The following is a 13,431-nucleotide window of genomic DNA, read 5'->3' on the forward strand; positions in this document are numbered from 1 at the left end:
TCTCTCTCTCTCTCTCTCTCTCTCTCTCTCTCTCTCTCTCTCCCTCCCTCTCTTTGAGATTACATCTCTAGTTGAGCCTGAAGCTTGAAGTTTCAAATGGACTGGCCAGCCAGTATGGCCCAGGTCCTGGGCTCTGGAGGTTTCAGACAGCAACAGGCTTTGGCAAGGGTGCTAGGAATGTGAGGTTGGGTGCTCATGCTTCAACAGCAAACACTTTACCTGCTGAGACATCTCACCCCAAAAGAGTTATTGAAGTATGAGAGCTGAATATAACTCAATGGTCTAGCACTTGTCTTGCATGCAAAAGACCCTGGATTCGATATCCAGTATTGGGGGTGGGGGGAAGAACACAGTGGTAAAATTGGTTGGAGACAGACCATAGAAGGCATTGAATTCCAAACCAAAGCCAGTAGATAGTCATCTCAGGCCAACAGGAAGCTGCCAAAAGGTTTGTGGAAGGAATAGACTGGCTAAAATAATCCCTAAGAGACTAAAATTTTGATTATCATGTTCGGGGGGGGTGCACAAAGGGGCTGGAGATGAAATCCTGTCTTCAAAAAAGGGTGAAGGAGGGAAGGGGGGCTGGAGAGAGACAGTTCAGCAGTTAAGAGCACTTGCTGCTCTGCAAAGAACTGAAGTTTGTTTCCCAGCACTCATATGGTGGTTCACAACCATCTATAACTCAGGTTCCAGATATCCGATACCCTCTTCTAACCTGTACAGGTACCAGGCACACACATGGTACACACACATGCAGGCAAAACACAGATACACAGGAAAAATTTGAAATGAAAAAAAATTTAGAAAGAAGACACAAAAATTACTTCAAAGGGAAAAATGAATATAGTGATAAATGAAGCTTAGAGAACAAAACAAAGAGAAAAGTCCCAAACATGATACCCAGATTTTAAAATGAATGGCAATAATGAATGTGCCACTAGAAATCATGAGCCAGATCATGTGTGGAGAAAAGTTGAGGCATCCCAGTTGGGGACAATGGAGCTGAAGTAGCAGCAGGACACAATACTTGCCACATGTAGGTAGATGGTGACATGAAGCTATATGCACAGTCTGATCTATCATCCAATCATTAGCAAATTTATCCAGCCAGCTACTTGGTATTTCCAGGAAGATGTCTCAAAGGCAAGGCACGTCAGATGCCAGATATCCAAAATTTAGCTCATCACTTTCCCTTCCAAGCTGGTCCCCTCTGACTTCCCTAATGCAGTAGATGGCACCCTCATTTAAGACCCTAAGATCCAACTTGAATAATGTCTAATGAGACTGTCATTTTTTTAAGTAGTATTTTTATTGAGAATTTCATAGTGTATTTTGGTCATCTACATCTCCTACCTCATTCCTTCCCTAGCTCCTCCCAGCATCTCACCCTTTCTTTTTTCTCTTCTTATTATATGTAAACATATAAATAGAGCCTACTGAGTCCATTCAGTGTTGCTAGTATGCATATCTTTTTAGATTAACTACTTGGTACTGGATAATCAATTAGAGAGCTCATCCTCAGAGAGGACTATTCTCCCTCTCTCAGCAGTTATGACTAATTGTCACCAAAAACTAGTCTGTTTTCCAAATCTCTCTGCCTTTGGTTCATGTCAGTCACGCTAGTATCACGACATCTGAACTGCCCCCAAACTGTTCTGACTACTCGTTAATCTTGTGTGTACAAAAAAGCCACATGATCCTTTCACAAGGCAAAGCTTATCTACTTCCCTGACATAAAAAGGTTTAAGAACTATTCTATTGATATTAAGATAAAGATGGAGTCTCACTGGTTACATGGCCTTAGTCCTTTCTGCGTAGCTCTCTGACTCTACCTTACACTGTTAAGCTCTGGGTTTTTCCAAACTCTGGCTTTTATTATTTTCTTCTGCCACAATATTCCCCATACACCCTGATACCTGCAGCCTCTGAGACTGGCACCCCTACTAAGCTTCTAGTTTCCCTCCCACCATGGCATCAGTAATCCCTTCCATGGAGATCCTTTCTCACGTCCTTCCTGAGCTTAAGTGTCTCCATCATGGCTGTCATTGTATGCAATGCTTTATTTTGACCTTTTCCATAACTCCCCCATCACCATTAGAAAAGAGGAAATAAGACCCTGAGACTCAAATAATTTACCTAAGACAGAATAGTAAGGAGGTGATGAAGCCATTAATTTGGTGTCAAAGATTGTTAAATGTTTTATTATACCATCATATAACTCCTGACCATCCAAATCCATTACCTGGGCATTGAGGACCTTCAACAAATGAGATTCAGGCAAGTCACATGGCTCAGCAGGTAAAAGTGCTTGCCACCAGGCATGATGATGAAAGGTTGATCCTGGGACTCACAAGATGGAAGACGAGAACATACACCATGGCATAAATACCCATTCACTTAATAAATGAGATTAAAATATTCAAATCAAACTTTGGCTGAGGAGATGGCTCAGAGTAAAGAGCTTGCCACACAAACGTAAGGATCCAAGTTGGGATCCCATCCCATGTAAAGCCAGGCATATTAACATCTGTTATCCCAGTACTCATATAGCCAGCTGTGTGATGGAGCTGAAGAATTCCTCAAAGTCTGTGAGCCAGCAAGCCTGACGTACACAACAGCAAAACAAAAGACTCCGTCTCAGACAAGGTCCTCAGATGCAGAAGACTGGTACCCAAGGTTGTTCTTTTACCTCATGGTACCTACACTCAGCCATGTGAGTACATGCAAACAAGTGCGTACACATTGTACCCCAACACACACACACATACATTCATATATGTGTATATATGAAATATTCATACATATACATGTATATGTGTATAAAACATTTAACTATATATATATAGTTAACTATATATAACTATAACTATATATAACATAACTATATATATATATATGAGACAGACAGAGATAGAGAATAAAAATACAAGACATAGCACATACTCCTAATTCCAGAACTTAGGTGGATGAGACAGGTTGACAGGTTTATCTCTATGAGTTTGAGGCCAGCCTGAGCTACATAATAACTTTTAGACCAGCTAGGGCAACAAAGTGAGATCCAGTCTCAAATGGACAAATAACACACGTGTGTATGTATAAATGTGTGTGTGTGTGTACGTATATATACACACAATCAGACCTTAAAATGGGTGCATTTTATTATATGAAAATAATACCTAATTTAAAGACTAAGCTGAGCCTTGAAATGCTTTCTAATAGTAGTGACCATAATGGATACGAGGCATGATCTAACTATGTGAGCCCATTCTTTTTGGTTTTTCAAGACAGGGTCTCTCTGTGTAGTCCTGGCAGCCCTGGAACTCACTCGGTAGACCAGGCTAGCCTCATAAAGATTATTTTTTGTGTATGAGTGTTCTTGCCTGCATGTGTATTTGTAAGCATGTGCATGCAGTACCCTCAGAGGCCCAAAGAGGGTGTTAAGTGCCCTGTAACTGGACCTACAAATGATTGTGAGCCACCAGGTAGATGCTGCGACCCTAACCTGAATCCTCTACTAGAACAGCCAGTCCTTAACCACTGAGCCATCTCTTCAGCCCCAAGTCTTAACATTTCTTATTCATTAGTACATTAAAGTTATGTTTTGCTTTTAAATATTGCTTTAGGTACATTACACAAAATCTAATATGTAGTATTTTTAGTTCTGAGTATGTTTGAGACTGGACATTATTTAAAAATATTCTATCCAGCTTCTAGATAACTAGGACTTTTTTAGGCATCTTTTTAAAAGTGTTAATTGCATGATATCATTATAATTGAAAACACCATCAGATGGGATTGTATCTTTGGACTTTATTGAAGTTTCTTTTATGGCCTTTTGTAAATGTTGGACAAGAATTCTATTTTATGTTTATTTCAGTTACACATATATTTTGTTATATGTTCAGCTAATATCCATGCTATTTTTATTTCTAGAGGGTCTATAATTCTTAGAGATGCTCAATAAGATGCTTCCAATTATAACACTTAATTTATATATTTTCTTATTTATTTGACATAGCATAAGATTGTACTGTTTGGTTCATGAATGTCTATAATGATTATATTATTTCAGTTTTCTATCTTTCTTTTACACATTTCTTGTTTTTTGTTTTGTTTTGTTTTGTTTTGAGACAAAGTGTCTCTGTGTAGTCTTGGCTGTCCTGGAACTCTCTACTCTTGAACTCCCAGAGCTCTGCCTGCCTCTGCCTGACTCTGCCTGACTCTGCCTGACTCTGCCTGACTCTGCCTGACTCTGCCTGACTCTGCTTGCAGAGAGCTGGTGTTAAAGTATGAGCCATCATACCAGCTGTTGTTTAAACATTTTAAGCTATGAAATATACTATTATATTTCATGCCCTCCTCACACGCAAATAGTTACAGAAGGAGACGGGGATAAAAAGAAAGAATAAAGGGACAAGAGGGAGTAGAGAGGGTTATTGCCTAGGCCTCTTCTCCAAAACCACTGCCAGGATTTCTTTCCTCCAACCATGCCTGCCTTCTACACTTCCACTACCTCCTAATAGTATACTCAGGCCAGGGTCTTCACAATCTAAGCATCTCTTGAAACACATGCACTTTGTTAATCTCCTCAGCACCTATGAACCCAGATCAAATTGACTTTCAAAATTTACCATTACAACCCATGAACCTAAATGTCCAATTGCGGCTGAGACTATAGCTCAGTTGGCAAAGTCCTTGCCTGGCATATACAAAGCCCTCAGTTCAACCACCAGCACCATAGAGACTAGGCATGGTGGTGCATGCCTGTAATCTCAGCAATTGGATGGTAGGAACAAGAGGATCAGAATTTCAAAGTCAGCCTAGGCTACATAATTTGGAGGCCAGCATGGAATACATGAGACTATGCCTTAAAAATAAATAAATAAAAGTGATCAGGGGCTGAAAAGATGGCTGAGCAGTTAAAAATATTTGATGCTCTTTCAGAGGAACTGGATTGTGCTCCCTGCAAATGTGATGAGTTGCTCATAAACTGCCTGTAACTTTAGCTTCAAAGCCTGCCTCCTCTGGCATTAGCATGTACAGACACACACACACACACACACACACACACACACACACCACACCACACCACACCACACCACACCATATAGAAATAAAATTATGGTTAAAAAGCTTTCTAGTTCTGCAACTTAAATATATGCTACAAGAGAAAATTAAGGTAAATAATTGTTACAAAATGAGAAAGACAAAAAGTCATTTTCATTGACACAAGAACCTCAATGATCTTGACCAACATCAGTCCATGTGCTTCTCTCCCCAAGATCACAGAATCCTTACATATTGAAGATTCTCGTTCCTTCTTCCCCTACTTAGTACCTTAGCCTCTATCTGAAGGAAGTTGGTGCTAACCGAATAGATCCCTAAAAGACCTTTGACCCCACCCTGTCCTGTAGCAGATGAGGAAATGACAAAAGAGGAAGCCTGTGACTTACTAGAGGTCACATGCCTAGTGACTGTCAGAAGGTAGAAGAGACTCAGATCCTAGGGCCAGCAAAAAGGTCAGTGGATGAAGGTTCTTGCCACTAAGCATGATGACTATACAGGCCCAGGTTTGGTGCCTGGGACCTGTATAGTGGAAAAAGACAACAGACTCCCTGATCTCTCGTCAGACTCTCCTTCAAGGGAAACAAAAGACTTTGTCCCTCAGATTGTGCTCCTCACACCGTGTCCTTCCCACAGGGCCCACTCACCTGAAGAGTGTGGTGAGGGAGTCTGATAAGTGAAGAGCCATAGCATGCAGAGAAACTCAGAGGCAGACGTTGTTTCCTGAAAATCTTTCCACAAAGATCAACCTTTGTGTGTATTTATTGGAAACATTTTTTTTACTTGAAATTTAATTGTATGTCTAAAACTGAGCTTACCTATAGTTTAGATAGAAGACATATCAATGTTAAACTGGCCAGAGAAGGTGGTGGAGGCCCAGGAAAGCAGGAGAGTAAAAACGAAAACTAAAAACATCAGATTAAGTAGAATCAAACCCTAGGGCCACCAATTTATGCAGAACAAACTCTCGGGTTAGCTTAAGACACTTCTGGGGGGCTTAGTCTCTTCTTGTGGTGGATCATTTCTGAGCAATGGCCCTGGGAAACCTGGCACAAAACGTTTGGATTAGAATCCTAAACTCTTTCAATAATGGCTCAGATGTACCATTTCCTTTGGTGACATTAGAGGGTTCTCTGTACTCATATAATGCAGAGGTACACTGCTTGCAGAGTCCCCAGACAAGGTAAGGGAAGTGAGGTAAACAGAAAGAGATGAGTCACACAGGTGACTGAAGTCCCTTGCTGAGGCAGGTGGTAGCCAAGGCAGCCATATACAGCAGATCCAGTCTTCTCTCCAGGCATAGCTGGAGGACACTGGTGACGGGAACAGTTGAGGACTGCAGATTTTCATGCCCTCTGTCCTGATACACTGGGATCCTCTTTATTTACATATCCTGTCACCTGGAAACACTTACTTACTCTTCATGTCCCCAAAAGAACAAGTGTTAGAGTTACAGCCAAAGAATTTTAGAGCTAAAAATGGTTCCAGTTCATAAGAAATAGGGTAACAACAACAAAAAATAAAATCATTGCAGCTCCTTGGCTACAGCAAGCCAAGCCATGAGAACAAGGTGGTGAGTGCATTCTGTCATGCACTGAATGTGTGACCCTGGGTTCAGTGGCTAAGACTCTTTCCATATCCGTCAAATAAGGTCAGAATGGCCCCTTGAACATCACAAGTCTCACTTCTAATCAGGAAGTAAGAATAAGGTCACTGAACCCGCAGGGAGAAGAGGTCTGGAAACTCCCTCCAGAAATCTGGTGTTTCTCTCTCCAAGCACCTAAGCCCTTATACTCATTATTCCCAGCCTTGCTTTTTCTAGGAGAACCCAGAGGCAGGTTCTTAACCTTAGGAAGACCTAAGACCTAAGGCCAGAGGAAAGATTTCAATCCAAGATGAAGCATTGAATTGGTAGTTTCCAAGCACCAAGGGACAATCTCTCTGTCTCTCCATCAGCCTTATCCAGCATCTGATAGTGAGTTAACTTCTACTGTGGAGTGATTAAAAGGCCACCTGGCTTTTAATGAGTCATTTGAACTTCAAGTAATTGAGTAGGTAGTCCACTATTGATTAAAAAATAAGTGGAAAAAATTGAGTGTAGATGATGTTTTGTTTTGCTTAAATTATGCTTGGCAAAACACAAGTATCCCACTAGTGAAATGTTTTGGTCTAACTCTAACTAATAATGGTGACTTGCATTTGCTAGTTGTAAATGTATCATTGCGTTTCAGGCATCTGTGTCCTTTTGTGCACACTTATGACATGTGAGGTTCTGACTAGCACATTGCAGATGCAGACACTGATGCTAGATCAAACTGATGATGAGGGCCAGCTGCCATTCATGTGGAGCTCACTATAGGCTGATGGACAAACAGAGGTGATGTCATGTCTTCAAGGTCACACCCACACTCCACCAGCAAATCTCAGATGAGGCCTGCAAGAAAATTGCACACATCACCTGATTTAGAAAGACCTTGGTTTCCCCAGTTGCTTGTGTTGACAACATCAGTCTTGATGGGCCATCTCATGTTGGACAGTGAAGTCAGTTATCTGCAAACAGAGGGATATATGAAGTCAGAACTCAGGCCCATGTTAGAATAAGTTCAAAGCCTGTATCCTTGACACCTTATACCTACTTCAGGATATTTCAACCAGGCACCAGTACATTTCTAACACCATTTCTCAAATCAGTTGTTAACAGGGTACAGAGAATAACAATAGCAGGGTACCTGGGGTCAAGTCCTAACTCTACCACTACTACATGAGAAAAGTTAATCTCTATAAACTACATGTCTCATCTATTAAGTAAAAAGTATTAAAGAATATTGTTCACAAGGTTCTTGGGAATATTCAAGAATCCATATGCAGCGCTCAGTGCACTGTCTGTCAGAAACTACACTCTCATAGATCTAAGATATTAAAATTGTGGTTCAGGGTTAGCACAATGGCTCAGAGGCTAAGCCGAACAACCTGGGTTTGATGCTAGGAGTTCAAATTATGGAAGCAGGGAATCAAATCCTGAAGGACTGACATATAGTATACCCCCATCGACTGCAGCAAATTTTTACTGTCAGATTGTCAGTGAAGGTAGTCGGCAAAGAATAGAGACCCCAGAAGGACATTATGACATCTGGACAGTGCATCTGGCCTAGGGAGGAAAGAAAGAATACAGCCTAGAAATATGAGTATTTCCAGGGACTCTGGAACAAGCAGGAGCTGTTTGCAGAGCAGTGGGTGGTTGGCAGAAGCATGGTGTCACAGTCTATGCCTTTTGAGATTTATTTTTGGAAAATAAAACTGAGGCCATTTCCCTTGCTTAATAAGATGTGGAGGTGAAAACGTCTCTCGTTTCTGAAGTGGTTTTCACAGGGGTCAGTGAGGCAGACTCTCAACAGAGCTGGTAGATCAAGATCGCTGTTGTCAACACAGAAACTGGGGAAACTGAGGTCTTTCTAAAGTAGTTAACGAGTGGGATTCTCTTGTGGGCCTCACCTGAAGTTTTCTGGAGAATTACTATGTGACTCTGAAGACCTGGCATCATCTCCTTGTTTGCCCAAAAGTTATCCCTGGAGAGAACCGACTCCATGCGTGCCTGTGCACACAGTAATTAATTAATTAATGTAAAAATTATGGTTTAGGACACCTAATACCTCTGGAGTTCCCAGGTGGTGGGTCACCTCTCCCCAGCTGCTAACTTCCTCCACTTTCAGAACTCTTGTTCATTGTCTCAAATTTCACTAATTGATGTTAAATCAAACTGATGTAGAAGACCATTCACACGAAGCTCACTGTCGGTTCCCTTTCCACTTCTGTGTCTTACAAAGCAAGGGAAATGGCCTCAGTTCCATTTTTTCCAAAATAACTCCCGAAGGATATAGACTGCAACAGCATCTCTGATGTGAAACCACCCACCGCTCTGTAAATGGTCCCTGCTTGTTCAGCCTGGATCCCTAGCAATGCATGACTCCCTGTCTGTCCGAGCATCTCATTCCTTTTACGCTTTCTCTCCTTTTGAATAAGATACTCATTACATGTCTGTCTCCCTGCTAAGCTAATAGACCACTTGAAGACAGGAGCATCTCCTTGTCCATCTGTATCCTCCAATCTCTCTCATAAGGTAAAGGGAGGAATGGAGTACCAGGGGGGAGCTTGCTTTCTGGGAAGAGCAGGAGGAGCTAGGATGATTCTTCTCATGTGATACAAATGGCTATGAATGGTAGTCTTCTAACCACTGTGGCTCACTCTTACATATATTGTAATAGATGTTAATAAACTGTAAGGAACCAAGAAATCAGCTTCTACCCTAGTGAAAAAGAGCAAGTTTGACAACTTTAACCATTGTTTTTTATGCTATCATCTTTAACGTGCAGTAGCTTTGACTTGGTGCTAAATGATATTTACTACTTCCTCAGCAAAGCAAAGAATGCTGGCTGGCTCTCAGATTCAGCGAGGACCTGAGAAAGTCCCTAAAGCCAGTGAGGCTTGGTTCCCCATTTACTGTAGTAAAATCCTCCTGTTGCAATTGTCGTTGCAGGTGGCAATCAGAGAGCACAGACACCAAAAAAATTTTATGGCATTCAAGACAGAGCACATCCAGCCCAAAGGAAAAGCAAGAGTACAGCCCGGAAATACATAGCCCTACCAGAAACTTCTCTCTCAAGAAAAACAATGGTAAGACCAACCAAGAACCAATCCTGGAGAGTAGGACAGAATTATCAGATCGCCCCCATGTAAAGATTGCATTGGTGGTGCATATTCAGACTCTGTGTGATACAAGCACAGAGGCATGTCACAGACACACCACAGTTGCATATTCTATTTACAGTCTGTTCCCCTGAAAGTGTGCCTGTCCTTTTTGTGGCTCCTCCCACATGGCTTCCCTAAATTAATTTTCTAAGCCGGAACTTCCATTTCCACACAGTGGTTCCTTTCGTCCCATCTACTGCTTTCTTTAATAACTTTTGATGACCTAAGAAATACTTGGCTGGGTTCCACTTTCCACTTCCTCCAGGTGAAAGATAGAACATGCCACCCCCAATGTTTATAAGAGCCTGAAAAGGCTACACTAATTCTTTTAGTTAAGTTTCACTAAAGGGAGATCTGGATTCCTGACAGAGCAAGATAGAACGAAAAGAGGGTTTTCTTCATTGCTGAGAAATACTTAACAAGTCAGGAATGTGCAGGAGCCAGCAGCCTACTGATGCTTCTCAATTCTTTTGCATTTAGTTGTGTATTAGAAACTTGGAACTTCAGGTTCAAGTGGCTAGATGATGAGAAAGTCAGAATTTCAGGTTCAAATGGCTAGATGATGAGAAAGTCAGAGACAGGGAGAAAAGTCAATGGTTTAAATCTAACTGCCCCTGGCAATGCCTGATATAACTATCCCCTCGTCATCAGATATTCACCTTTCTAGATTTTAAAATCATGATCCTTTATGAAGACACAAATGACTTATAGTGCCACAGGAATAGTGACACAATGAAGAAGGCAAAAGATAACATGGGTGTGGTCTTTCAAGTACTTCAAATCAGACCACTGTTGTCCTGAGGAGAAAGCATTGTGAGTTAAGAAAATCTGTCCATCTGCATGGGAGATGAGGATCATTCATAAGCCATCTTTTATTCAAATGGCCACCAGGACTTTTATTTGCAACATCTTTTACCAATTGTTCCAGAATAACTTTCATGCCATTATGGAGAAGGAAAACTGCAAGCTCACATATGGACCAAATTCTCCCCCATGGTGAATGGCATTCCTTTCTGTGGTCCTTTTTCTAGAGTTAAGGATACTGAGGATATGTCCCCATGGCTACCTTACTCCATTCATGTTAGCCCCCACTGCACTGCCAGACTCTTCCTTACCATCAAGAGCTAAGCTGTCACAGTACTCACAGAAGTCACAGAGAGCTTCCTGAGGAACCTGAGCATCATATTCCATGTTCTCCAGCCTCCTACTGCTCTAGTTTCCTCTGTGCTCCTGTGATTTTAAAAATATGACCAAAAGCCATTTAGGTAAGAAAAATAAGTCATTTAGCTGACACATCCCCGTCCTAGTCTACTATTAAGGTAAGTCAGGAACTCAAGCAGGAGGTGGAAGCAAAAGCCACAGAGGAACACTACTGGGTGGCTCACTTACAGACTCAAACTTAGTTAGCTTCATACATAGCCCAATACCATCTGCTCAGGGAATGGTAATGCCTCCATCAGTTATCAATCCAGATAACATCCAACAGGCCAGTCTGATCTGGGCAGTCTCTCAATTGAGACTCCTGTCTTAGGTGACTCTACGCTATGTCAAGTTGACAGTGAAAGCTAACTAGGACACTGAAGGAAAACATTGTGACGTTTAAACTTAAAATACAGTCTCAATTTGGCTCTCTAAATATCTGAGAGTATATACATTTAAAGATCTGTGTATTCATTTGTGTGTACGTGTGTGTGTGTGTGTGTGTGTGTGTGTGTGTGTGTGTGTGTGTATACATGTGTGTAGGTGTATTTATTACAGAGGTCAGAAGATGGTGTTGAACCTGGAGCTTGTTTTTCAGGTAGCTTGTTTTTCAGAAGTTTAACCTTCCTGTCTACACCTCTCCCAGAGCTGGATTTACAGACATCCACGGGACACCTGACTTGTTACAGGGACATTTGGATCAGCTTCCCTCCTATGATTGTGCAGAGAGCACTTTAATCACTGAACCATCTCTCCAGCCTCTCTACTTCAAACTTTAAAGCATAACCAGGATGATTGTCTGCTGACTTTTTGTGGCTCTGGGGAGTGAATTTAGGCTCTTCTGCTTGTTAGGTGAGCACCCTGTCAGTGAACGATAGCCCCAGCACCACATTACTTTTCTGTTGACACAGAGTCACAATAGGTTGCCCAGAGTGGCCTTGCATGCTCTGTATAATCCAGGTGGGATTTGAAATTTCAGTTCTCCTGTCTTAGCCTCATGAGCTGAGTTAGAGTTCTGTACCACCAGCCAGGCTTTTGAGTAGTTGGTTGGTCGCTTGCTTGTTTTCTTGTTTGTTTGCTTGGTTGGTTTTTGAGACAGGGTTGTCTTATATTGTATAGGCTGTTTTTTGGTTTTTTTTTTTTGTTTTGTTTTTTGTTTTTTGTTGTTGTTGTTGTTTTGGTGGGGGATGCAGTTCAAGACGGGATTTCTCAGTGTAGCTCTGGCTATCCGGGAACTCTGTAAACCTGGCTAACCCTGAACTCAGAGATCTGCCTGCCTCTGATGGGATTAAAGGTGTCCACCTCAACTGCATGTTTTAAAATGGGGCTTTGCTCCACAGACTAAGCTGGTCTAGTACCTATAACATATCCCAGACTGATCTCAAATTCACAGCAATCTTTTATCTCAGTGCATGCTGTTCTTTTTTATTTTTTTCAAAAGTCTAATGTGCAAATAAGTGCCTTCTCACTGTGGATTCCTGTTATACCTAGGAGACATTCAGCGGATGCTTGTCAGAATGAACTGCATCAGTTTGTTGGCCATGTCCTTCATTTGTTTGTTGGTTGTAGAGACAAGATCTAATATAGCCTGGCGTCTTAGTCTTTTCTGCTGTTGCTACTATAAAACTCTCTGAATCAACAGTTTGTACAAGAAAGAGCTTGTTTTAGCTTCCAGTTCAAGGTACAGTCTATCCCAGTGGGAAATCTAGGTGGCAGGAGCTTGCTACATCAAGTTTGCAGTCAAAAGACATCAATGAATGCAGGCTGCTACTCAATTCTCTCTTCTCTCTCTCTCTCTCTCTCTCTCTCTATCTCTCTATCTCTATCTCTATCTCTCTCTCTCTCTCCATTTACAGTCTAGGATCTCAGCCAAGGAATGGTTCCACCTATAGTGGGTGGGTCTTCTCATCTCAATTAACATAATCTAGATAATCTTCTACAGGAGTTACCCAGAGGCTTAGCCTCCCAGGTTATTCGAACCATCTCACCTAGGCTGGCCTTGAATTTCTGATCCTCCTGCCTATAACTGCCAGGGTGCTAGACAGGCATATGGCACTGCACCTAAATCACACATCCTCATAGTAGTTTGTAGTTGGAAAATTTAATACTAGAAATAACCATTTTTATGAATAGTATTTTATTGCCTGAAGAACAGATAGATAGCGCCAAGAACTTCTTCCCTAAGAAGCTTGAAGTTATCAAATCTTCAAGTAAAAACTATATCCTGGTGTATGGTGCTAAACACAGATCTCAGCAGTCCTGAGGCAGAGGCAGGCAGATGGAGTTCTGGGCCAGTCAGAACTACACTGTCTTTAACCATAGTAAATACTACTAGTTTGTCTTTAATAATTTGTCCATTAGTTTTAATGTATCTGCTTTGATGTGGAGGTCCCTGATCCACTTGGACTTGAGCTTTGTACA

At 41.5% G+C, this 13,431-nt stretch overlaps 1 protein-coding gene across 3 annotated transcripts in view; it reads left to right on the forward strand.

Moving 5' to 3' along the window:
* The window catches only part of Cdyl (chromodomain Y like), a 204,267-nt gene that overhangs the window by 457 nt on the left and 190,379 nt on the right, over positions 1–13,431 (forward strand). For all 3 annotated transcript variants that reach the window (XM_031358726.1, XM_031358727.1, XM_031358729.1), the window contains exon 2: positions 9,599–9,735. In XM_031358726.1, coding sequence (XP_031214586.1) covers positions 9,733–9,735 — 3 coding nt within the window. In that variant the 5' untranslated portion in view covers positions 9,599–9,732. The remainder of the gene's footprint in view (positions 1–9,598; positions 9,736–13,431) is intronic.

The sequence above is a fragment of the Mastomys coucha genome, unplaced genomic scaffold (genome assembly GCF_008632895.1).
Source record: "Mastomys coucha isolate ucsf_1 unplaced genomic scaffold, UCSF_Mcou_1 pScaffold7, whole genome shotgun sequence".
Classification (NCBI taxonomy): Eukaryota; Metazoa; Chordata; class Mammalia; order Rodentia; family Muridae; genus Mastomys; species Mastomys coucha.